General features: G+C 37.7%; 1 protein-coding gene across 1 annotated transcript in view; it reads right to left on the bottom strand.

The window, feature by feature from the left end:
• ADAM23 (ADAM metallopeptidase domain 23) overlaps positions 1 to 27652 on the bottom strand; it is a 173258-nt gene that overhangs the window by 41646 nt on the left and 103960 nt on the right. Inside the window, 10 exon segments of the mRNA XM_030326759.1 lie at positions 1698 to 1705; positions 1707 to 1747; positions 4263 to 4353; positions 5333 to 5417; positions 6533 to 6696; positions 8804 to 8875; positions 16237 to 16302; positions 18237 to 18313; positions 21802 to 21874; positions 26753 to 26816. Coding sequence (XP_030182619.1) covers positions 1698 to 1705; positions 1707 to 1747; positions 4263 to 4353; positions 5333 to 5417; positions 6533 to 6696; positions 8804 to 8875; positions 16237 to 16302; positions 18237 to 18313; positions 21802 to 21874; positions 26753 to 26816 — 741 coding nt within the window.

Below are 27652 nucleotides of genomic sequence, written 5' to 3'. Positions count from 1 at the left end.
TATTACTATACACACACACACACACACACACACACACACACACACACACACACATGGATATCTGTATATATGTTTTTGGCACATAGGGTAAGCTCCTTCTGAATTAGAATTAGGTAATAAATAGCTCCTTATCTCAACTTCAAAACTATTGGTGATATTAATGACTCAGCAGGAATATAAGCCTGTGTGATGAAATTAATCAAATTACTCTCTCTAGGTCAGTGCATAGGGAAATATTATACATATGGTCATGGTTAAATGGAATCATACACGCTGATTCCTCGGGCATATTTGTCACAGTACTTGATTTGAGAGTGACAGGCCGCTATTCCGAGATGTAATCCATAGTTTTTTTTGTAACCTGGTGCATGAGGGTAGTATATGGAAGTAGGAAAACCTACATGTTGACAGGGGTCTCTTAAAGAGGCTTGGCATTTCCTCTAAAAGTCTGATAAGACTGCATTTTCAAATCAGGAAATAAATTGGCATACATACACATATTTAAATACACACACACACACACACACACACACACACACACACAAAGTAGTTTTTTTTATATTCTAAGGGTTGGTCAGTCCAAAAATTCATTTAGAAATTGGGAGTCAGAAGGCAGAAGGCAGCTCCCTTTAGAAGCAATATTATCAATAGTGTTACCTTCCTAGAGTAGTCCTTGAAAATGCTGTTTAAACCCATAATGTCACTAAATTGTGGTGCAACAGTAAGGGGAGCATGAAGGCTAACGTTTCACGTTTAAACTACCTTTCTAGAAACCTATGTCCTAAAGCAGCAGGCGGAATGTTGATTCTCTCTGCAAACCCTCACACTCACACTCGTCTTTTCCCCATGAGCAGGACTCCCGGGGAAGAGTAAGGAAGGACTCTGCATGAGTAGGTCATGGGCCTCTGGCCACTGGGGCTCCTCGGGATGGGGTAGGACCAGAAATGGGTGATGTGTTGAGCAGATATCTGGCATTGGCAGAAGGAACAAGAGAGACCAAACGGGTGAGAAAACCTCTTCCAGCTAGAAGGGGTGGGCTCTAGCTTAGATGGCCATGGGCCCGTGGCTTCCCGTGGGTGCAGGGGCTGGGGCAATGTTTCCAGGCTTTGGTTCACAGCTGCAACGCAGCAGTTCACAGCTGCAATGGCACTAGAAAGGGTGCTAGTTCCCAAAGTGTCCTCACAAGAAGAGATAGGTGAGAAAATGTTCAAATTTCTATCATAGTAGATACCTAAGTTAGACACAATAAAGCTACCTTAAGAACCAAAAAGCTTTACTGATTATATAAGCAATATAGTGTAAGTTTTACTATGGCAAACATGTCTATTGTGAGAGTTCCATAAAATATAATTGATAATAAATTGATTTTCATTGACTGCTTCAGGCAGACAACGAGCTTTATCTAAGTGCACTAAAAAATTAATGCCTCTGCTAACTTAGAAGCATTTAATAATGTGTTTCCTTTAAAGGTCAATAAAGAAATAGCAGTTATTACTATATTTTATATCAACAAATTTAAGCAAAAAATTAAAATATAAGGCAAATTAATCCTTCCATTTTAAAATATAAGATAATTAATTATGAATTTATACTGAGTATTGAACCTAAGAGACCAGTACTTGGGAGACTGTGTATCTAATCATAAACAGCAATTTCAGTGAAAGGCATATTTCAAATGCATATATAATGAAATTTACCCTGTTTCCTTCCATGATGCAGCCACCCCAAGACTCTGTGCAGTCACATTCTAGTCCGATGAATAATAAGCAAGGAAAAAAAGAGAGAAACACAAAGTCACATCTTTACTTTGCACTGCAGCTCTTAGATAATTCTCATCACCAATTTCATGTCCTAAATATACAGAACGTTGAGGTCTCTCCAAACAAAACCTATTTCTTTAAAACAATACTTCTTTTCCTTTCCAGAAGTATAGGTGCTCCCTAAGACAACAGCTGCTAAGGAATAAAACTATGCCTTTCTTCGTGTTTGTAACTCAGAGAACTCAATGTTTAGGGAAAAGTAGCCTGGTCTGGAATGAAAGCCTGAGTTCTGGTCCAAACTCCCCTGATGAGGAAAACGGGAATAACCTCTCTGCCTATCTCCCAGAGTGGATCGCGGCTCATGCAAGATGAGCGCCTGTATGTGCTCTGTGAGCTGGAAGGCTCGCTTGCACAGATACAACGAGTCATCACTGAAGCTCCGCCAACAGAGCACACGGAGGTTCCAGGAGAGAATTCCATTTGCTTGAGTCAAGGTGAGGTTGGGCCGGAACTTGAAGAACACTATGCTAAAAGGTTTAGGAAAAGAGAGCATTCTAAAATAAAAGTGTAAATAGTCATTTAAATTAAACATTAGTCATAAACTCAACATGGATGTCAGACACTGCCATACTGATACAGTAATGGGCTGTTCTTTTATTTTTCCTATTCTTTTTTCTATCATAAACACAGATGTTTTACAGAAAGACTCCAGATGGGATTTTTTCAAAATCGAAGTTCAGAAACTAATGAACTATCTACCTAAACAAATAATTCACAAAGGAATAAAACATGTTAGGAAGGAACTACTCCAGGCATCAGTAATGAACCCTACTTCTCACCGCAGACACTCACCCAACTCTGTAACAGGTCTCTGCTGACCCCAGCGCTGGCCTCTTCACGCCCCAGCCTTCTCAAACAAGGCCATATACCTTGGCCCTACTCTTCAGATTTTAAAGCCATCTATCCCGCTGATGGAACCCCAAATACCTCCTTTATGTGTACTGTGTGTTTCCTTGGGAAAGCAAATACTCTGAGCAAGATATTAATAATGAAAGTTTATGGATATTTGCGAAGTGCCACCAGACTTAATACACCCACAAAGTGATGACTTAATACGTCCAAAAGGAAATTGAGAAGCCCGTGGATATGTATTTTGTTTCAAGTTCCCACAGCATGTGCATTAATGACATTATTTGAGAGTCGTCAAAAAAGTATAAAATTGGGGCGCCTGGGTGGCTTAGTTGGTTAAGCATCTGAGTTCAGCTCAGGTCATGATCTCACGGCCCATGGGTTGGAGCCCTGAATCGGGCTCTGTGCTGACAGCTCAGAGCCTGGACCCTGCTTCGGATTCTGTGTTCTCCCTCTCTCTCTGCCCCTGCTTGTGCTCTAGCTCTCTCTCTCTCTCTCTCAGAAGTAAACAAACATTAAAAAATAATTTTTTTTAAAGTATAAAATGTAGAATAATGTGAACGTAGATTGTTGTCCTTTTCTTCTTTGGGGAAGTGAGGTGGGCAAGGAGACCTTTACTTTAAGCGTCTGATAGTTTCACAGAGGGGAGCAGACTTCCACTTAAGAGAATAATTTGAGTGAATACCTCGGTCCTTTTATCCACAAGGTCGCATTATTATTTTTGTGAGCCTTAGGCACTTCGGCCTCGTGCCACCAAAGTGTATTAGAAATTGTATTTTGCTACTTTGTTGGTTTAAAGACTAATATAATCCAGGTTGGATTTCATTCTGATTTTTAAAGAAATTCAAATTTTTCATGGACTCCTAAAACCATTGTGGGCCTTGGATATTTGGCTACCAGAAGCTCAGTCCGGTCTTTCCATCTTCCTCTCTTCTGATTAGTGAGAAGAGTGACACCAGCCATCACTGGCTGCACTTTCCCACTGGATGGGATCCGGGGCCCTGTGTGGACTCCCTCCTGGCACTGCCTGCCCACTAGAGTGTTAACATCTACCACCCATTCCCAGGCTTAAAGGGCCCTAGGGCAGAGCTGCCTGGAGGGGAGGCTTCTTCTTGAACTCTTCTGATGGGACCATGTGAGTGAGTTCAGTTGGAGGTAGGTAGGTGGGGAATTCTAATTAGAGTTGGCGCTGCTTTCTTATAGTAGATCTAAGCTATTCCTTGATCCAAATGTACTATTATTAACTCCCTGATGGAGTCTCACTGGCATCCAGTTTCTATACTCCGCTGCTTAGAACCCAGAGAGTGAGTACTCATCGACCTCACCCCCAACATTCTGCAGTGTGAGAAAGACCTGATCCCACTCTGAGAAAGTGAGTATGATTTTATGAATTTTAAAGGAGAGATATCTACAACCCAAACGGATTAAAAATTACCTTAAGTCGCTCATTTGATCATCTTTTTTAAGAGGAAGGAAGTAGACTACAATTAAACTATAATGACTTAGGAATGAACAATATTTATTTATTGACCGGACATGCATTATATAGACAGAATGGCACATGAAAGTGAGTAAGAAGGTCAATGTACATACTTGGCTTTCTGCTAGAAGGTTCCCATTGGATTCCAAGGTTTTGAGCCAGGCTCTGCGATAATACTTGTGCCACTGCCATTGGAAGACCATACTGTTTTTCAGAGTTGAAAGTGTGTGGGAAACATTTGAGAGAGTGCACAAAGCTAGTTATTATTTCTTAATCATCACCACATATCATCTCAGTTCCCTAAGCAGAGCCTCACAGCATCGAAAGACGGCATACGTTCCTCAGCACCTCTTCCTTGCAACTGGGCCCAAGAAGCAGAACGCCTCTCTTCCTATGTGGCATCTCTCAGAACTTGATGCTCTCACATGGAAACATAAGATACAACTCGTAAAAGGCTGTGCCCCAATCCAACTCATTCCAAACCAAGAATAAATTCAACTTACTAGAAATATGTCGAGAGAGAGGCCTTGACAGAATGATGGCTCAGAGAGGCCTCTACTGAATGATGGCTATTGGCTACAACTTGTTATAATATATCCTGGCATTTATCAGGGTTTAGCTATAGTTGGTTCAGCCTTTTTGAGTGCTGTCACCAACTGTTGTAAGATTTCCTTTATATAATGAAGGTACTGGAATCCAAACAATGAGATGAAGGAAACATTTGTTTCAATGAATTCTATAGATAGAGAGGTAGAAGGCATAAAAATGAAAATTTTACATAGGGAGAAACCAAAGATACTGATTAAATATAATCACACATTCTTTGATTTAAATGAATTAAAACCTAACATCCGCAGGAGAGCATTATAGCTTAAAGTTATCAGGAAAGGAGTAATAAGTTTATAAAAACTTATCCATAGAGTTGAAAAAAATATCTGGATCAATCTTTGGCATGCGTTTGCCTGATAAATATGAATACTATCATTATGAAATGAAGCAATACCTCTTTTTTAACACCAAAGACCACTTTGGGTTCTATTTACTAATATAAATCACTTATACCTTATTCCCGGTGCCACTGTCATTTTAAACAAGCCCAAGAGGGATGTAAACTAGGCCACAGGGAAGAAAGAGATCAGATGCAAAGATAAAGCTCTACTTTAAGAAAATTGATCAAATTTACCTCATTCACGCCAACACCCCTTGTGCGAGAACAGACACCTCCAAAGTAACTCAGACTGCTTCTCTTATAGTGGAATGTCACACGCCTACAGAAAAAGAAAGGACAATCAGGAAGCCAATGTGGTGGCCACCATACATGGGACCATCATGTCCCAAAACATGTCTACTCACTCTACACTGAATACCCCAAATTCAACTTCCCTCAGGAAATCAAAAACTACATTCTAAATACCTTTAGATTTATGTTATGTTAAGCAATCTCCGTAGAACAAACATTAACTGAGCACCTACGAAGCACTGGCTGATTATTATAAATTTATAAATTATTAGAAGTTGCTGGGGGCGCCTGGGTGGCTCAGTCGGTTGAGCCTCCGACTTCGGCTCAGGTCATGATCTCACGGTTCGTGAGTTCTGGCCCCACGTCGGGCTATGTGCTGACAGCTCAGAGCCTGGAGCCTGCTTCAGATTCTGTGTCTCCCTCTCTCTCTGACCCTCCCCCGTTCATGCTCAATCTGTCTCTGTCTCAAAAATAAACAAACATTAAAAAAATATATAAAAAAAAAGAAGTTGCTGATTATGGACTGAGAGAAACAAGTAAAGAGCTAAGGTGAGAGGCAAGGAAGGAGGAATTTGGTTGGTCTTAGAGGATGGTCTGAAAACAGCTTTGTAATGAATGAACAAGGAAACCACTTATTATATTAAAAGAAAGTATGGCAATCCTTTTCCTTAAGGATGAAATCTCAATTTTATTCAATGGTTCACCTCGAAAGACTATATTTCCTAGTCTCTCTTGCAGGTAGGTGTGGCTATGACAAAGGGCTAGCAAATGATTTACTGGTAAAAATTGATATGTGCAAGCTTTCAGGAAATCCACTTTAATGGAGCTAACTCAGCTGGAAGGAGTGCTCTCTTGCACTCTTCCCTCCCTGTACTCCTGGTGCCCGTAATAAAGGCTGGTGCACCAGCAGCCACCTTGAATCATGAGTTCACCTGCAAGATGTAAAGTGTGAAAGTAAGATCATGCTCTGAAGGTAAATCTTATGACCATGGAACCACCTTCCCAGCACCAGAAGGCTTACCTCCCTGCTACGTATATAACCAGAGAAAGAAATCAATTCAGGATCCATACACTTATGTATAACTTAGATGGTCCAATAAAGGGATCAAGATAAATGCCAACCCGAAGACCACAGGTACATACGAGATAAGGTGCACAGCATCAGCATGCTGTTTAATGCGCTGCCGGTATTTGGAGAACTCATGGAGCATCTGCACAGGGTTGGTGGTGATCTCAATATGATCCTTCTCAGTCCAGGTCTCTACAGCCACCAGGACAACCCTGGTGTTAAGCTGCTCCTTGTAAATCTGAGGGTATACAACAGGACAGGTGCAGGAGGAAAACACTGGGTCAAACATGCACAATCAGTGATTCAGAGTCAGTGGAAGGACAGGAGGGGAGGTGAGAGGAGAACATGAGGTCACAATTAGCTCATCATAAAGAATCTTCTTTCCTTTCTCATTTCCAAGAGCAAAAATTAAAAAAAGAAATCACAATCACACAATTCAGCCTCTCTCCTACTAGACTATTTCAATCCCAAATGAGCACATTTAGTGGCCAGGCATCCTACTAGGGGATGGACAGTAGGGATGTCAAGATTTGAAAGTCTGGACATAAATTCTAAACAGGGTGGAGTAAAATCACCCTTCCAAACCTCACAGGAGGTGACACGTAGGAGCCTGACATACTGGCTCCGGGTAAGCGCAGTGTGACCAGCGAGTCCTGCAGGATTGGAATAGTCTGGTAAATCCTTGGACAAGCACCAGCAACATGGCTGGCTTGCCCTTGGAGGCCTTGTGACATGACACCTAGAATAACAGCCAGCGGGAGTCGTGGATCTGGGCCACAACAGGGAAAAGCAGATGCGTATCACCCACCTCACCCTCGCCACGGGGTGGCATCATTCACAACATTTAAATTGTATCTTTCGGCTCTCTTTCTCCAGTTCTGGCCCAGTAGCTAAACAATTCACACAATTAAGCGACTTCAAAGACTGCTGTCACTCTGTCCTATTTTCAAGCTAATTAAGAAAATAATGGATGTCTTTGAACCCACCGAAGAAAGAAAATACCATGGTGCCTGACTCAACCTGAAGCTAAAATGATTTTACGACAAGCAAGTTAGAGCTGGTCAGCTTATAGGAGAGCCCAAAACAAAAACTGCACTTTGCAAGATGTGATTCCATTCAATCATGGTAGAATGACCAACAAAAAGATGCTACCAAGTCAACAACTTTGGCAGCGAAAAAGGTGTGCCCGATACTCTCTTTTCCATATTAACTTATAGTTTTTGTCTGAGAAGGCGGCTGACAAGAGCTGAAATTACAGAAAATTAATAACCCACGTGTAAACTGGCTTTCAGAATTTCAGTCCTAACTCTGTATGACCCACTATGCTCATCCACCCGTATTATGCCTTTACCTAGCTGTCCCTGTAGGTGTCATATGTTATGAGTATTTACAACATTGAAGGTTCGGGGACTGTTTCAAAGGCAGAAAAGGAGGCAGTTCTTTGGAGAAAACAAGTATCATTTAGATAGTTGGCAACTCATAAAAAGTCTTCTTTTCCCAGGTAAGAGGGGACATATAATAAATATCAGATAAAAATATATTTAACTGAACAAAAGAGCACTTTACATTAGAACACAAGGCAGTATGCTATATTTAGCCTATGACTATGGCAAATAGAACTAGTTATTGGAACACAGCAAATAATATTCACATCTATGGAATTCTAGCTAAAGCAGGAACAAGGAAGAAAACCTTAACCATTATTCTCTGTAACTTACAAAATGAGAGGGAAAAAATATTGATATGAACGATTTTATAGAGTTAGAAGTCTTTGTAAGAAGATACAGATTTTACTGTTTCAAATTAGTTTCATTTGGGGACTGCACTTAACGCTGTCATCTAGAAATAAAATCTGAAGCATTCACTACTAAGAAAGTAAATGTTAGTTAAAAACAAAACAAAACAAAACAAAATAAAACTGTATTTCCTATATTCTCCAAACATACTCCACCTCAATCTACTAGCTCTCTTGCCATATATTTAAGACAATAAGCTCAACTGGTTATTATCATCAAAGTCTCATTTGTCAAGTGTAATTTATACTCTTTTGGTAGTTTATTTTCTCTTGTGTTTTTGTCCTTCATAGGCTTGGTGACAAACAGGTCTGGACATCACTTATAAGCAGCACTAATGCATCTCTGGGATACTGAGAATGACTCAGCAGCCCTCCTAGCTCTGAGGACACTACTCTTTTGAAGTTTCCACCCTATAACTTCTTAGCCAGATGAGCTTAAGGATGGCATTTTTACTTTTGCCCAAGAAAGAATTCAAATAACTAGTAAACAGGTAGAAATATAAACCATTCCATCTTGGAAAAATAGGTTCAAGAAAATCAGGATACTTACAGAATCCACAAGGTTGACCACAGACTTTGCAAAGTTATTGGTGTGTGCGTGAGAAGAGCGATACTTCTTATACTGGGGGGGGGAAAGGATAAACCAGTCACTGCTAAATCATAATTTCATGGTAAATTTCAAAATACAGTAAAAGCAGAAATCTCACAGCAATAGTACAAATGGGGATCAAAAATACACAGTTCAGCTTGTGCCATGTTGGATATGGTGGTGTTCTATTTTATTTCTCTGTTAAGCAGCAACACTCTATCTAACACACCTTACCAGTTCCAGGTAAGGAGAGCGCCTGTAGAAATCTGTGCGAACAGAAAACAAACTGAGGGTGGATGGGGGAGGGGTTGGGGTGGGTAGGAGGAGGGGAGAGGGAAAATGGATGATGGGCACCGAGGAGGGCACTTGTTGGGATGAGCACTGGGTGTTGTATGTAAGTCAATTTGACAGTAAATTATATTACAAATAGTAATAATAAAAAAATACTTTAATTAAAAAAAAAAGAAGCCTGTGTGAGAAGCTTTACACCTGAGAAGTAAGTTGTTAATTCAGTCTTAATGTCTACAAATGCAACCTTTTTTTGTTTTCACTAAAAGCACCTTTACCAGTTTACAAAGAGCTTAGCCAAGAAATTTAGGCCCAATACGACACCCTTCTCACTTTAAACTCCAGACCATACACACACCAAGAAAATTTCCTCGGCAGCATTTTAGATACTGCCTATGATACGGAATGCATTCTTTCATACATTTCAATATAGTCTTTCAGAAGAATGCCTCCTCCACAGGAAGCTTTCAAGAATGTTTATGGTTATTTATGATTATTTGAGAAAATAAACAAAAGTCAATTAACAATAATTCCACAACAACATCTGGAGGGCTACAGTTTTAGCAAATACTGCGCAGCAGGTCTTTGAGAGGGCATTGGAAAACTGACATCTACGCAGGGGGATCACGCCCTCTACCGAGGAGAAAGGAAAACAGACTCAAAACTACTGAATCAGATTTGCACCATAAATCTTAAAATCTGTCTTTAACCACAATTACTATAATAACATGTCTTTCACAACTATTAAAAATGTTTCTATGTTGGAAACCCATGATATTCCTTTTTTCTTCTCCTTTGCCCACTTTTCACACTATAAATTTGTCAGGCTCCCTTCATTTCATTCTCTCTACCCGTAGTACTATGTTTTTTTTTTAAACAAAGAATCTAGGTCTTCATGCTTAGATACCTGATATTTATTTTTTATCATATTTTATACATGACAACCCATGAAAAATGTGCCATAAATTAGTACCGTCCTATTGGTTTGGTAGCATTTGTTAATTTATAACCATTTACATTTATAACACTTGCCATAGTGTGAATGTTTGTATTCCCCTGAATTCATATGTTGAAATCCTAACTCCCAAAATGATGGTCTGAGGAGGCGGGGCTTGGGGGAGATGCTTTGGTCATGAGGTGGAATCCTAATAAGTGGGATACTAATAAGTAGTGCCTCATAAAGGAAGCTCCAGAGAGTTCCCATGCCCCTTCTATTAGAAGAAATGGGGACTCGGGGCGCCTGGGTGGCGCAGTCGGTTAAGCGTCCGACTTCAGCCAGGTCACGATCTCGCGGTCCGTGAGTTCGAGCCCCGCGTCGGGCTCTGGGCTGATGGCTCAGAGCCTGGAGCCTGTTTCTGATTCTGTGTCTCCCTCTCTCTCTGCCCCTCCCCCGTTCATGCTCTGTCTCTCTCTGTCCCAAAAATAAATAAACGTTGAAAAAAAAAAATTAAAAAAAAAAAAAAAAAAAAAAGAAGAAATGGGGACAGAGTAAGGTGCTGGCTATGAAGTGGGAAGCAGGCCCTCACCAGAACACAACCATGCTGGCACCACAGTCTTGGGCTCCTTGGCCCCTGGAACAGTGAGAAATTAATTTCTGTTATTCATAAGCCACCCAGGCTGTGGTATTTTGTTACGCCAACCTGAATGGACTTGGACTCAGAACAGACTCAGACTCTATGTTACTGCTGCCACTGTGCATTCCAATCTGACCTGAACTATCTTTATGTGTTCTTTACTGGTAGTGAACATCAATCTGTGCATATAACTGGGCCATAAAACATCGTATTGATTGAAAAAATTTAAGGTACTTTAACAGGGTTTTCAAACCTAGCATAAAGAAGCTGCTGTAAATAGCTAAGGATTTTAAGTTGTCCAGCAAATTCTACAGACTAAAAAATGTCAAAGACATTTTTTAAGCTAAAAGCAAAAGTCTCAACACTAAGTCCCTTTGGGGTGATGAAAATGTTAAAAAGTCTCAATGTGAAGAAGCACACATCACAAAAAAGAAAGGAAAGATATTAGCTGACACCTATTCTAAGGCACCTATTACAATTCACTTTATTTTCTTCTGAACATTAATTTGTCCATTTTGTAGACTTCTTTTTATAATATAATTATCTGGAAAAATATGACATGCAAGTTAAAAAATTTAACAAAATGAGGTCTTTTTTGGAAGTCTATCAAAATGTGATGTTTTTCACTTATTTCATGTTTGTAATTTCCACATCTCTATTTTCCTTTTTAGAAAGCCCACTCTGCCCACTGTGGGGTAAATGAATTAGAGAGGGTCCAGCATGCAAGGAGAGGGACCTGCCGGGAAACTACTGCAATGGTCCAGGTAAGAGGTAAGGAAGGCTGGGTATCTGGACAGAGAAGTAAGTGGACACACTCTGAAGGCAGGGGTCCCACGACTTGCTGATGTATACGATGTGGGAGGTGAGGAAAGAAGAAAATAAAAGATGACTCCTACGTTTTGAACTTAGATAGCTGGGGGAATAGTGGTGCCATTTAAAATAATGAGAAAGACTAGGAGAAGAGAAGATTAGGACCAAGGAATCAAGAGTTGTGATTCAGAAATGTTGGAGATGAGCCTATTCAGTACGGAAGTAGGCATGCAAGTAGACAGTGGATACATAAGGATGGATCCAGGAGGCTGGAGGCATAAAGTAGAGAGGGTCAAGTTTAAAGTCATGATACTAGTTAAAGGTTGAGACTGGAAGTGGGCACTCTGGGGGAGTTCTAGAAAGAAAAGAAAGCCCAAAACCAAGTTAGGGGTATTCGCAAAATGCTAGAGGCCAGGTACACAAGACTAAAAAGAAATAACTAGGGAGGTGGTGGGGACTGTTGTGTCACAGAAGCTGAGAGATGAAGAAAATGTTTCAAATAGGAGAGCGTGCTGAGCCGCGTCCAAGGCTGCTGAGAGAGCACGAATGATGACAGCTAGCAGCACTCATTGGATTTGTTCACCTGAAGTGCCATTTACCCGAGCAGCTAGGATTTACCAGGACCAGTAAGTGTTTCTGCTACAACAAATATATGCGCCTCACAATTCTATGAGGTGGCGTTTATTAGCCCCATTTTAGAAATATGAGGTTCAGAGAGGACAAAGAACTTATCCCAGGTCACACAGATGGAATTCAATGCCTACTCTGGGTTCAGACAGGAGCTAAAACTTTTCCGTTAACAATTCTTTAAAATAGTTTATGTATATTCCCAATAAATCATGATTATTGATGAGAACTCATAATTGGTTAGGTGCCCATAAATACGGTGGTTTTTAAATAGGGTTTAAACTGAAGTTTAAATTGAAAAAAATGTCTGAGTTACAACACACCTGCACTCTTTGACTTATACATAAGGACATGGCAAAAATGTAAGCAAGACATTTCCTTGTGCACTTTAAAATATTTCAACCAACTGTCTATTAGAGTAAGGTTTTTCATATTTATATTTAGCCCAAGTGGCTCAAAGAAACGTTTGCAGACCCTTATCAAGGCTATAATTGGCTCACAAATTAGGTTCCACCAGACAGCTACTAAGATGCTTTCTACAAAATTGAGTGATTTTTCTTTTCTAATTGAAAGCCACTGAAAACATGATGCTTGTTCAAAGTAAGGTGTGTGCATTTTTTCAGGAAGCCAATATTAGGTTACTCTGAATTAAAGAGGTGAGCTTGAATGTGAATGTAGGCAAAATGTTTCTAGTCCCTGAATGAATGAGAACTAATTTTGCATACAAAGAAACTGTGCAATCTCCATTTATGATAAAACTTACTTTCACATTTTGTGATCACTGAAAATAATTTACATTTAAAGTGCCAAATTTACTTTCCTTCCTGAACAATTACAACATTTAAGAAATTTGCTTTTTGAAAAAAATTAAAATTAAAGCTTGATTTTCAACCCAAGGATGACGGTTATCAAAACAACTGTGCTGCTTCATCTAGCACAGATTGTATGATGAGTAATTCCAGGGATGATCATTCTAAAACCCAAGAGCAAACATTCAGATATTAAAAAAATAGATGGTAATTATTCTACTTCAGTTTTACTTTCAAAACATGAATTTCAGTACTCTGATCCATGTTCTGAATTACTACTTCTTTGTGTCAATCAAATTCAACAACTACTTAAAAACTTTTTTTTTTCATTGCTTACTGTGCATTGCCTCCAAATTTATCACTGCAAATTACGGTTCTTTTCTTCTAGTTTCAAAGATAAATGAACATATCATGCCTAGTTCTCATTCAATTTTAATTATAATAAAATAATTACCAAGGTTTACCATTAACAAATTTGGTAGCGGAAACAAGTTAACTTTATCACAGAATATATGGTATAATGTGCAGAAAATCTCTATGAAAATGGTATTTTAATAGGAGGGTGCTACTGTATCACTCATAAGATAAAGACAAGATTATTCACATGCTTCCATTTAAAAGGATTAAAAAATAAATTCAAAGCATATAAATTTAAAATGTTTTTCTTTTTCTATTTATACAGTTACTGCTATCTACTCTTTGATTTATAGCTTTATGTACCTTCCCAATAAAGTATGGTGGACCAGGATGTGGAATTACAAGTAATTGGTTGGAGAACTGTTCTATTAATTCCCACCTATATGCGAATGTACTTCGTGAATTTAAAGGCATTGCATGTAGCTTAATTATTGCTTCCACTACTTTAAAAGTATTTATATAATGGGTATTAGAAAAAGCTTAAGTGTCTAAAGCCCTAATTTCACAACATACCACAGTGCTAAGGACTGAGAAGTAGCTAGATAAAAACTCATTGGGCCAATCAACAAAAATAGTTCAAATGAAAAATTATCTTGGGGTTTCAAGAAAATTAATGTCCTTCTGAAACTCCTTTTTTAGCGTTCATTAGCTAAAATTCATTTGGTTTTCCTTCCCACCAGAAAAGACCTCTCCTAAATTGTATGTAATTCTGATAAATTCTGCTGCTTCTAACATATAGCAAGCAATATATAAAAAAGCTAATGGTAAATAAAATAAATCTGCATATAAAATGAAGAGGTATTCCACTGAATAATATTTAACATAACTGAACTAGTACTTGGCAACTTAATGGAAAATGTCTGTTAAAGTAGAGATTCAAATAAAAGTTTAAAAACAAATTAAGTCACCACATTTTTAAATACACGGTTTCAAGGCCTTTTTTGAGTAGCCTCTACTAATTAGAATTTCATGTTGTCACTTTACCCTATAGTCTGCTAATCTAATTTGGTCTCCTCAAAATAAAACAAGGACTTGGGGTGCCTAGGTGGCTCAGTCAGTTAAGCATCCGACTTCAGCTCAGGTCATGATCTCACAGTTCGTGCGTTTGAGCCCCACATCAGGCTCTGTGCTGACAACAGAGCCTGGAGCCTGCTTAGGATTCTGTCTCCTCCCTCTATCTCTCTGTCCTTCCCCCACTAGTACCCTGTCTCTCTCTGTCTTTCAAAAATAAATAAATGTTAAAAAAACTTTTTTTTAAAAAAGGACTTAATGATATATGCGAGGCAATCTGAATTTTTGCTGCAATCCTTTACAGGTTTTTCACCCATACCTGACTTTCAGGTATTTCTTAAAGATTCTCATCTTTCCAGAATGTAACTGAGTTTTCATAAAAGCAAGTACTCTTTGTTTTAGTTTATATAATTTTTTAACTAAGTTATGTAATTACAACAAAAATTACGACTGGCCTACCCAGTCTGGGAAGTGTGGCCATGGGGTTCTGGAGCCCCCTCCCAACAGTTCACGAGAGCCAACTGGATGCAACTTTTTCCAGCTCCTCATTTAGTGACCTCACTTGGGTAGCTTGAAATCAGCTACGATGGGAGTATTTACAGCACCGATATCAGCAAACATTATAAATCAAGGTATTTTTTTTCCAGAGAGTTGGGTGTTAAACACTTATCAGCATACCCCAAGTGTTGGTTAGACTCTTTAGAAAGCTGTAGGCTTCAGCCAACCCATTTTATAAGGGACATGATTAAGCAAAATAAGGTTAAGAAAGTTTCTACTCTATTTTCAAGAAGGGCTAAAGGAGGCAATAATCATTTTTCATGTCTCTTAAGTGTTACTGAGGTGACACACTAACTTACATTTTACTTTGACATAAGTAACACAATATTATTCATCTTTCTAAAATTTAAAGAAGATAAATCATCAAAGATAGTCTCTTTGAGGGGCGCCTGGGTGGCTCAGTCGGTTAAGCGTCCGACTTCAGCCAGGTCACGATCTCGCGGTCCGGGAGTTCGAGCCCCGCGTCGGGCTCTGGGCTGATGGCTCAGAGCCTGGAGCCTCTTTCCGATTCTGTGTCTCCCTCTCTCTCTGCCCCTCCCCCGTTCATGCTCTGTCTCTCTCTGTCCCAAAAATAAATAAACGTTGAAAAAAAAAAAATTTAAAAGATAGTCTCTTTGGATATGCCTTTATTATACATGTTTATCTCCTATAACTATTTTTGTCACAGGCCATAATAATTACTAAGAAAAAAATGTTAGCAGAACAAAGACACGTGATAAAATTAAAAACGTAGTGGCCAGGGGCGCCTGGGTGGCTCAGTCGGTTGGGCGACCGACTTCGGCTCAGGTCATAATCTCACAGTCCATGAGTTCGAGCCCCGCATCGGGCTCTGTGCTGACAGCTCAGAGCCTGGAGCCTGTTTCAGATTCTGTGTCTCCCTCTCTCTCTCACCCTCCCCCGTTCATGCTCTCTCTCTGTCTCAAAAATAAATAAATGTAAAAAAAAAATTAAAAAACAAAAAACAAAAAACAAAAAAAAACGTAGTGGCCAAATAGATAGATGATGAAAAGTAGAGGATAAAAATTTTAAATGAAGATGTGTAAAAGACATCAAACAGACAGTTAAACTCATTAATTATAATCACTAAATAAAAGGAAAGTTTAGAGTTGTGAAAATTCTATAAAACCCACTGTTTCCAAACACCATGAAATAAATCAAGCCATTCAATAGTTCCAAAGAAATAAAACATCTAAATATATTGGCCTTAGTAAGTAACAAATAATTTTTAAATATAAAGTGAAATGTACTCTTTCTTAAGCAACTACCAGGTTTAAAACTCACTAATTCCTTATATTCTTACCGTTTTGTGATCATTAACAATCATAAGTTCCAAATATTTCATTTCTTCAAACACACCACGAGATGGCTGTGGAAAATAAATATATATGGTCAGAGTGGTCAGCTATATCTCTGATGCTAACTCTGAACTTGGAGATTGACTGAATTTCCAAAGAACCCCTTCCTGCTAACTTTATAAACACCCTGGAGGAAACTTGGTGAGGAGATCAAAGAAAGTGACTGTAAAGTGTGGGCAAACATTCAAGTATTCAGAGAAGAATTGTATTTAATTATCATTAAGATACTCATCAAAGAACAGCCCATGTTATTTTTATATGATTTTCATATGTAAAAATATTCTAGAGAAAAATGCACAGTATAATTCTGCTAAAATAAGTAATCTCAATTTTTTTGGCATTAAACTGTGACCAAAAAAAGATTCATATCTACTTCAAACTTCAAAGAAAATCTACTTAAAATTCATTTAATAAGAATAGCACAGCACACGTGGAACAGCTATCAATATAGTTAAGAGAAGGGCAGCCTGGCTGGCTCAGTCAGCTAAGCGTCTGACTCGGTTTAGGCTCAGGTCATGATCCATTGGTTTGTGGGTTCAGGCCCCGTGTCGGGCTCCGTGCTGATGGCGTGGGGCCTGCTTGGGATTCTCTCTCTCCCTTTTCCTCCACCCCTCCCTCACTTGCATGCATGTGCTCTCTCAAAATAAGTAAATAAACAAAAAAAATTAAAATATATACATATAGTCAAAAGACGCATTAAGTCAATGGAGTGAAATTATAATAATAACGTATTACATTTTAACCACACAACTTCCTAAAGGAACAAACATTGACAATTATTATTTTCCAAGTTCTTCTAAATTTTGATTATTACTAGATAATTTTAAAAGCAAGTGCTAAGCATTTTAGCCATCATTTGGACTTTCTTTTTTCATAACTGGGAAATAAATAATGATGACTCTTTTTTCTTTATGTACAAGGTCATTCATCAGTTTACATTTGATAAGGGTGGACTATCATGAAATATCAGTAGCCTATATAAAACTTATTATTACCAACCACATCTTCAAGAGTAAGGAAAACAACAAGAAAAAAGTCTCTAAGTAAAAAAACAAAAATTGTACCCACAATCACCATAATATGAAGAAAGGCTCATAAAAGAGAGGACGATTTAACCTGTAACTAAGTTTCTGATGGCTGGTGGTCTAATTTTTTCACAAAAAAATACATTCAGCAAAACATTATCTAAAATGTGCAATTTTCAGTATAATTACTCATTAAGTTATCTCGTAAATTACCATGTAATCTATATGCTGTGGAATTAATTCTCGGTTACATAGCATTCACCATGTAATTACGAAACAGTCCCCATCATTACAGCTTTCTAATCTATTATGAAAAAGACTAGGAACATAATTTCAATGACAAAGCTCCTATACATTTATCAATACATGGGAGCTATATGATTGTTGTTGATTATAATTACATGATTCTTATTTAGTAACTGTCATGATACTAATGATCAAATAGATCCTTAGAAAAACACATCCAGCTTCAAATTTTGGTGTAGCAGAACTTTTAATTTGAAAGAAATACAAATAAGCATAATTAGCCAACATTTCAAAATCTAATGCTTCCCCTTACACTTTTTGTTTATCAAAATGTTTCAAATTTGTTATATAAGCCATATGAGAAAAAGTCTGCTGTACTTTTAATAGAAAAAAACACACTGTAATTTTTGTAAGAACATGCTTTGAAAAGGAAGCTAATACAATACACTCCATCAGTGTTCATAGGACACTGGAATCCGTTTATATCACTAATGGAAAAGGCTGATATGCCCATAAGACTCAAATCACAGGAGGAGTTTGGTTGGTTGTTTTTGTTTGTAAGAGGAAGTTGCCCAAATTTAAACTGCTTTAGATACACTGAGATACTATATGATTTGGGGCACACAATTTAACTGAGTGAAGCGGCCCTGACCGTGATTCAATGCCACACTCACATTCACTGCTCTCTTTCTTCTCCTTTTCAACCACTGCAATTCAGATAAAAAGGGCCACTGGTCACTGCTTTCCATACCTGTGTAAAAGAAAAAAGAATACCAAAATTTATACTTGACTACAGTTCAATGGGAGTATGTTTTTAAAATATTATGTAAAGCTACCAAAACTAAAGCAGGAAGAAATAAAAACTTTGAACACACCCACTACCAGCAATGAAATTGAATCAGAAATCAAAAAATTCCTCAAAAATAAAAGTCCAGGAGCAGGAGGCTTCACAGATGAATTCTACCATTTAAAGAAGAGTTAATACCTACTCTTCTTAAACTATTTCAAGAAATAGAAAAGGACGGTAAACTTCCAAATTCATTCTATGAGGCCAGTATCACCCTGATACCAAAACTAGATAAAGACACCGCAAAAAAAGAGAACTACAGGCCAATATCCCTGATGAACTGAAATATTAGCAGACTGAATCTGACAACAGATTTTAAAAAATCATACACCACATTCAAGTGAGATTTCTTTCTGGGATGCCAGTGCTGTTCAATATTCACAAAACAATCAACATGATACATTACATCAATAAGAGAAAGAGTAAAAACCATATGATCATTTCAACAGGTGCAGAAAAAGCATTTGACAAACTACAACATCTATTCATGATAAAAATCCTTTGCAAAGTAGGTCTAGAAGGAACATACCTCAACATAATAAAGGCCATAAATGAAAAACCCACAGCCAACATCATAATCAATGATGGAAAACAGAGCTTTTCCCCTAAGGTCAGGAACAAGACAAGGACCTCCACTTTCACCGCTTTCATTTAACATAGTACTGGAAGTCCTAGCCACAGCAAGTAGACAACATAAAGAAATAAAAGGCATCCATATTGGTAAGGAAATAGTAAAACTGTCACTATTTGCAGATGAAATGATACTATATACAGAAAACCCTAACAGCTCCACCAAAAACCTGATAAATGAATTCAGCAAAGTTGTAGGATATGCAATCCATGTACAGGAATCTGTTGCATTTCTACACACTAATAATGAAGTAGAAGAAAGTGAAATTAAGAAAACAATACTTTTTACAATTGCCTCAAAAACAATAAAACATCTAGGAATAAACTTAACCAAAGTGGTGAAAGACCTGTACTCTGAAAACTATAAAACACTGATGAAAGAAATTCAAGATGATGCAAAGACATTCCATGCTCATGGGTTGGAAGAACAAACATTGTTAAAATGTCTACACTACCCAAAGTAATCTACAGATTTAATGCAATTCCTATCAAAATACCAGAGGATTTTTCACAGCACTAGAAACAACCAATCTAAAATTTATATGGAATCACAAAAGACACCAAATAGCCAAAGCAATACTGAAAAACAAAACTCAAGGTACCACAATTCTAAACTTCAAGTTATATTACAAAGTGGTAGTAATTAAAACAGTATGGTACCGGCACAAAAACAGACACATAGATCAATGGAATAGAACCGAACACCCAGAAATAAACCCACAATTATATGGTAAATTGGTCTTCAACAAAGGAGGAATGAATATACAATGGAAAAAAGACAGTCTCTTCAACAATAGCTACATGTTGGAAGAATGAAATTGGACCATTTTCTTTTGCCACATAAAAAATAAACTCAAATGGATCAGAAACCTAAATGTGAAGCCTGAAACAATAAAAATCCTTGAAGAGAGCACAGACAGTAATGTCTCTGACATCAGCCATAGCAACATTTTACTAGCTATGTCTCCTGAGACATGGGAAACAAAAGCAAAAATAAACTATTGGGATTACATCAAAATTAAATGTTTCTGCACAGCAAAAGAAAAAATCAACAAAACTAAAAGGCAACTTACTGAATGGGAAAAGATATTTTCAAATAACATCCAATAAAGGGTCAGTATCCAAAATATATAAAGAACTAATACAACACCCAAAAAACAATAATCCAATTAAAAATGGGCAGAAGATATGAACAGACATTTCTCCAAAGAAGACATACAGATGGCCAACAGACACATGAAAATATGCTCAATATCACTCATCATCAGGGAAATGCAAACCAAAACTACAATGAGATACCACCTTACACTTGTCAGAATGGCTAAAAATCAACAACACAAGAAACAAGGGTTGACGAGCATATGGAGAAAAAGGAACCCTCCTGCACTACTGGTGGGAATGCAAACTGGTGCAGTAATTGTGGAAAACAATATGAAGTTTCCTCAAAAAGTTAAAAACAGAACTACCCTACAATCCAGCAATAGCACTATGGATATTTATCCCAAAACTACAAAACCATTAATACAAAAGGATACATGCACTCCTATATTTACTGCGACATTATTTACAATAGCCAAACTATGAAAACTGCCCAAGTGTCCATCAATAGACGAATGGATGAAGAAGACGTGGTATATATATATATATATATATATATATATATATACACACAATAGAATATTCCTCAGCCACAAAAAAAAAGAATGAAATCTTGCCATTTGCAACAACATGGATGGAGCTAGAAAGTATAATGCTAAGCAAAATAAGTCAGTCAAAGACAATTACCATATGATTTCATGCATAAGTGGAATTTAATAAACAAATAAGCAAAGGAAAAAAAAGAGAGAAAGAGACAAACCAAGAAACTCTTAACTACAGAGAACAAACTGATGGTTACCAGAAGGGAGGTGGCTGGGGGGAAATGGGTGAAATAGGTTATGGAGATTAAACAGCACACTTATCATGATAAAAAAATAAAATAAAATAAAATAAAATTACTACGTGAAGGAACAGCAACATTGCTAACACACATCATCTCAAAATCAAAATAAACTAAGGTGAAAAAAGTATGCCAATCATTAAACATTTCACATCCTCATGGTCACAAATCTAATTCCATTTATAATTCACAAATTAATTAATTTATAATGCAAATATCAATTTCTTCCAAACATCACCCAAAATGTAATGAGCTGTTCAAGACTCATTAGAATATGCATATTTGACCTACAACCACCTGACCCTCAATATCTGAAAATTTGGGAGAATTTCACTGTGCTTAATTCATTTTAGAATTAAAAATAATGTATGGCATAAGATTTTGCATAAACTATCAAAGACTTTTGGCATTAATATACAGAAATAATATCAAATACCCCAATAATCCAAAAGAAGCTTTTGTCAACATCAGCGTGCTTAAGATGCCTCAGGACCAGAGCATAAGAGAGAGATAATACAAATTGGCTAAACAGCAGTAAACTGCCAAGGAAATTTAAGGATGCACCTGATTGCAGATCACCATTAAATTTAGCCACACTCTCTGGTTCCTAACAGAGCTTTACTCCCGGGCTTCGTATTTCGGTATTTCCATCAGCAATGACTCTCCAAGCCTCAGTAGACGCCAGCCACAGGCAATGCCACTGCCCACCCACATTGCTCGCCACTGACCAATTCCACCTCCCACTAAGCCTGCGTGTACTGAGCTCCACCAAGTCACGGCTCCTATTACACAATATAAAATGGCTATCTTAATTAGAACTTACTGAGATTCTTCATTTGCTTAGAATATTGTCCTGCCAAGGTTTTCTGGATTATATGTGGTCGACCTGTGCTTTTCTGAAACAAAAACAATGGTAGACAATTAAAAAGCAAGATGTGATCAAGCTTCTTTGGAACAGTGTTAGAACTTTCTACCATATCTTTCTGAAAATGGGAACATTTGTATGCTAATATTTTAGCTATCAACAATGAAAAGTATGTCTTATTGAAACTTTAATTTTAAATAAAATAGAGCACCATCGAATTGCTCCAGTGTAGATAAAAGCATAGTCTTATTAGCTACTTTTCAACTTCAGCTTTCTTCAAAGCAATGAATAGGAAACTCACAAAAAAAGAAACACAAATGCTCAACGAACATATACATACATATATATATAATGAATGCTTTAATACTCCTTCAAAATGCAAATTTAAAAAAAGACATACCAATTTTTGCTGTCAAGTTGGCAAAGGTTTTTAAATTATGATAACCATAGTTAATTATGGTGGCAAGTTAAAAAGCACTCTCATACTCTGCTGATAGGAGTAAATTGGGAGCACAGTTCAAAGAGAAATTTAGCAATGTCTATCAACGACCTTGAAAATATTCATATCCTTTGCCCTAGTAACTATGCTTTTAGAAGCATCTTATTTCCATTACTATTATTACTATTAGCTTCCATTACTGAGTGCCTGGTATGTGCCAGATACTGTTAGGGTACACAGTACCTGATTTAATCCTCACAAGAGATCTATATAACGCATATTTTACCTTTGTTTTACAAATAAAAATATTGCAGCCCAGAGAGATACATCATTCAGCTAAAATAATATTACAGAATAGTGATCCCATTTACTTTAAACATATATGAGAACATATCATTGAAAAACTGGAAGAATGTATACTGAAAGGTGAAGAGAAATTCTCTCTTGGGGATGGGATAATGGATAATTACCGTGTAGTTAAGTATTGGCTTCTCTTGCTTTCCAGATTTCCTACAATGTACTAGTTTTAATCAGGAAGTTATAAAAAGAGTGTTCTTAATAGATTACATAAAAGACTCACAATAATTAAGAGTTTTGCTACTCATTACTTGAGAGATAATATGAATTGTCATTAGAAATATCCCATCCATATTACTTGATTTATTGTAAAGCATACTAAAACCAATGATAATAAACTACACATCAAAAAATCTAAATTCCAGTTTGGTAAATTCTTAATTCTGGTAACAAGTGAAGTGATATCTAGAGCAATGAAACTCACAATTGGATTAACAGTGCAATTTTAAAAACTGACTGATTTAAAAGTTTCAAGCACTGTTCTTTTCCCTCTCCCTATGTGAAGACGAGGGCAGATTGTTAATTGAACAGAAGGTAGGCAGTAAGGAGGAAGGCAAAAGAGAAAAGGCATTAAGCATGTAACAATCAGCCCCTGAAGAATATGATTATGGGTATAACAACATAAAACCAATACTTGAAATACTATGACAATAACAATTTGTTTATAAACCTTTTCAACAGTTTATTAAACATAGTCACGTACATTTATGAATTCATCAAACCTGAAAAATTGACCTATTAGGGATGCACAGAAAAATTATCTTATTTTATATTTTTAAAAACTCTGAGGCTTAGGGAGTTGTTATTTTGGGTTTTTTGTTTTGTTCTTTGGGGGTCTGTTTAGGGTAACAGGACCATTCATCAATGCAAGAAGTCAAAGCCAATTTTTGGCTGACCGAGTCAAATAATCTTGCCATATACAAGTTATTTCCCTACCACTACAGTAGGGGAAAAACATTTACTTAGTCAAAATGTCTTTATCGGGGGGTGGGGGGGGTGGAGAGTATCTTTGTTATCCAGTAGTTTTTAAATTTACCAGTTGAAAAACGATAAGGTTTAAGAAAACAGGTTTAAACATTTAAAATTTAATGGCATTTCTGTCTCAAATGTGAAATTTACAAGGTATTTATATATACATCGCCACGACAAAGAAAATACATGTTTGTTCAATTGTGATTATCAACAGTCTAAATGACCAGTATCTGTCTCAAAACTTATTTTATCTACATGTGAAATCTCTAAAGAGAAAAAAAACTGTTTTCTCCTCCCCATCAAATGATTGCAATATTCTGACTCAATTACTCTCAGAATATTATCTTCCCATTAGCAGCTCTCTTCACTGCTATGACTCCCCTTATTGCCGCCTGTCAGCGTCTTCATCTCCTACCATTCTCCCCTTTGTCCACCCCTCTCCAACCAGCGGGGTTCCTCAAAGTTTCTACAACACGCTAGAAACAATCCTGCCTCGGGGCCTGGGCATTTGCTGTTCTCCTGGAATGTTCTTCCAGCTCCCTAATTTTTTGGAAGTCCTCCTTCAAAACTACCATCTCATTCCGCTCTTCTCTGGATGGTTAATATGAAGGTTTACTTCTACCTTCATATTTTGGCTTCATTTTTTTTTCTCCTTAGCACGTACCACTGTCCAACATACAATATGTAATTACTTACTCATCCTGTTTATCGCTGTCTGCCCCCTGTAGACTAGAAGCTCTATGAGCCTCAGGCTCTATGTCTGTCTTGTTCACCACTTTATCCCCAGCACCTAAAATAGTGCCCAGCCTGTAGTTGGCTTTAACTACAATACCTAACAAATATAGACCAAATTTCAGATCTATTTACATTCTATTAGTGAGCAACACTCTTAAGAGTATATGATTTCTTGTTTTCCTAATTTTATTAAGATAAAATTGACATTTAATGTTGTATACGTTTAAGGTGTACAATGTAATGATCTGCTATACGTATATATTGTAAAATAATCTTCACAAAGAGTGTGGTTAACATCTGTCATGTCACAACTACAATTTTTTCCTTGTAATGAGGACTTTTAATACCTAATGTCTTAGCAGCTTTCAAATATACAAATGTACTCTGGTCACCAAGTTGTACGTTATCTCTCAGAATTCATTTATCTTCTAACTGGAAGTTTGTACCTTTTGACCACTTCCACCTATTTCCCCCACTGGCTTCTGGTAACCACTAACCTGTTCTCTATTTCTGAGTTCAGTATTTTTAGATTCCATATATAAGCAAGATCTGTCTTTCTCTGTCTGACTTATTTCACTTAGCATAATGCCCTCATGGTTTTCTATCTAGGTTGCTGGCCTGTGCATAAATGTAGGCATCATTTTTTTTCCCTACCTCTAAAGAAAACTAAATACTATCTAATATAATCATAGTTCAACTACACATTTCCCCACTGAAGATTCTTAGGCTCATAAAAGTTAGGTATATGGGTATACAATTATCTAAAGAAGCGGTGGTAATAAAAGCTAGTTTAAAGGAAAAGAAGATGGTCACTACAAAACAAAATGTCCTCTCTGCTCTATAGACTAGAAAGAACTGCCTTCACTTCCAAAAGCCTAGATTTGTCACCTCTTATCATCCCTTACTGGTGTGTGACCTGTTTGATGAGAAAAACAACTTTTGTGTTTCTGAGCTGCTGCCTAAGCATTTTACAGCCTGATAACCCTGCTCACACCCAGAGTCTGGACATTTAGATAAGAACTTGAGTTCAGGATTCCCACTCTCAGTTCCTGCTTTGGTTTTCCCAGGGCACCTTTTAAAATAACCACTTGGATACAGGAGTGCTGATGCATAGGGGCACTTGTACCCCAATGCTTATAGCAGCACTCCCAACAATAGCCAAATTATGGAAAGAGCCTAAATGTCCATCAACTGATGAATGGATAAAGAAATCGTGGTTTATATACACAATGGAGTACTATGTGGCAATGAGAAAGAATGAAATCTGGCCTTTTGCAGCAACGTGGATGGAACTGGAGGGTGTGATGCTAAGTGAAATAAGCCATACAGAGAAAGACAGATACCATATGTTTTCGCTCTTATGTGGATCCTGAGAAACTTAACAGAAACCCATGGGGGAGGGGAAGGGAAAAAAAAGAAAAAAAAAGAGGTTAGAGTGGGAGAGAGAGCCAAAGCATAAGAGACTCTTAAAAACTGAGAACAAACTGAGGGTTGATAGGGGGTGGGAGGGAGGGGGGGGTGGGTGATGGGTATTGAGGAGGGCACCTTTTGGGATGAGCACTGGGTGTTGTATGGAACCAATTTGACAATAAATTTCAAAAAAAATAAAAAATAAAAAAATAAAATAACCACTTGGAATTAATCCTGCTAAAAGTTAGTGACCTCTACTCCAACCACCTTGTAAGTAATAGGCGCTTGCTATCCTGCTCTCTATCCCTGGCCCACTCGTGGCCTGGGATGGAAGACTGCCCTGCCTCTGGCTTACTGCCCCACCACCCCAGATTCCAGGATCTGTATGTAATAAATCCCATGACTGTACTTCCCCTGTGTGAGTGTACTGAACAGCATCGTCAATCCAAACAACCATGGATTTCACTTTCCTGAAGTGGGAGCTAATGCTAAGGGAGCCACCTGCTGAGCCTAAGAAGGTGGCTTGTGTTCCCCCTTTCAGCAGGTCATAATCTGCATATTCTAAATTCAACACACCAGCACCAGCTTCTCAAAAGACCTGGGATGTGCAATTTAAACTTCAAAACTCACAGTGTCATTCTACGTTTGAAAAAATGTGTTGCATATAAATGCACACTGACATCTGCTTAATATTCTTTATGGCTCAAAGGCAAAGATGATAAAAGAATAAAACACCATGGGGCGCCTGGGTGGCTCAGTCAGTTAAGCGTCCGACTTCGGCTCAGGTCAAGATCTCGCAGTCCGTGAGTTCGAGCCCCACGTCGGGCTCTGTGCTGACAGCTCAGAGCCTGGAGCCTGTTTCAGATTCCGTGTCTCCCTCTTTCTCTCTCCTCCCCCGCTCATGCTCTGTCTCTCTCTTCTCAAAAATAAATAAATGTTAAAAAAAATTTAAAAAAAGAATAAAACACCATAAGGAAACTAAGGTCACAGACTTACTTCATCATGAATCAGCTCCAGGGGTTCTATCATATATACAAAGGTATTATCTTCAAACATACCACTACAAGACAAGAAACCACACAAGGAGAAAATTAACAAATATAGCAAACAGCAAGAAACAGCAAATGAGCTTCATATTGCATCTTTAAAAATGAAGAGTATATCTGGACAAATGTCTTTATACTGCCCCAAATCTAATTCATGTATCTGTATTGAATCCCACTGTGGTCTCAGCACTATACTAGACAGCAGATAGGCTACAGGAAGTATTAAAGTGTATCCCACAAGCATACATATTATAAATGTTATAATTGATTTTTGAAACAAAATGGACAGATCAGATGATTAATCTGGAACAAGACTATTCATACAGTTCCAGTATGTCAAGTTATATAATTCCAGACAATGTACAACTAGTACAAATTTGTTACACAAATCCAACATCATCTATAAGAAAATAGGTAATTTGTGCATTAGAATAATCTAAAACCATCTGATTCTGGGGTGCCTGGGTGGCTAGATCAGTTGAGCCTCCAACTCTTGATTTCAGCTCAGGTCATGATCTCACAGTTCATGGGATCGGGCCCCGCATGGGGCTCCGTGCTGACAGCGTGGAGCCTGCTTGGAAACCTCTCTCTCCCTCTCTCTTTGCCTCTCTCCCTCTCATTTTAACAAACTTTAAAAAAATAAAAAATAAAACCATCTGATTCTGAAGACGAAAACAGAAGTATACTTATGGCTGCAAATCGTGAATTTCCATTAAGCAGTATGACTCTGTTGCATTTAATTTTGAGAGGTATAGCAAGATAAGATTTTCAAGATCCTTTTCCACCCCATGGCCACAACTAGATCCTTACATCAAGTGTTACTATTTGCATGCAAAAGGTGTTTAAAGAG

Source organism: Lynx canadensis, chromosome C1, assembly GCF_007474595.2.
Source record: "Lynx canadensis isolate LIC74 chromosome C1, mLynCan4.pri.v2, whole genome shotgun sequence".
In the NCBI taxonomy this organism is placed as follows: Eukaryota; Metazoa; Chordata; class Mammalia; order Carnivora; family Felidae; genus Lynx; species Lynx canadensis.
Note: the sequence above shows the minus strand (reverse complement) of the source record. Positions and strands in the feature narration are given on the sequence as shown.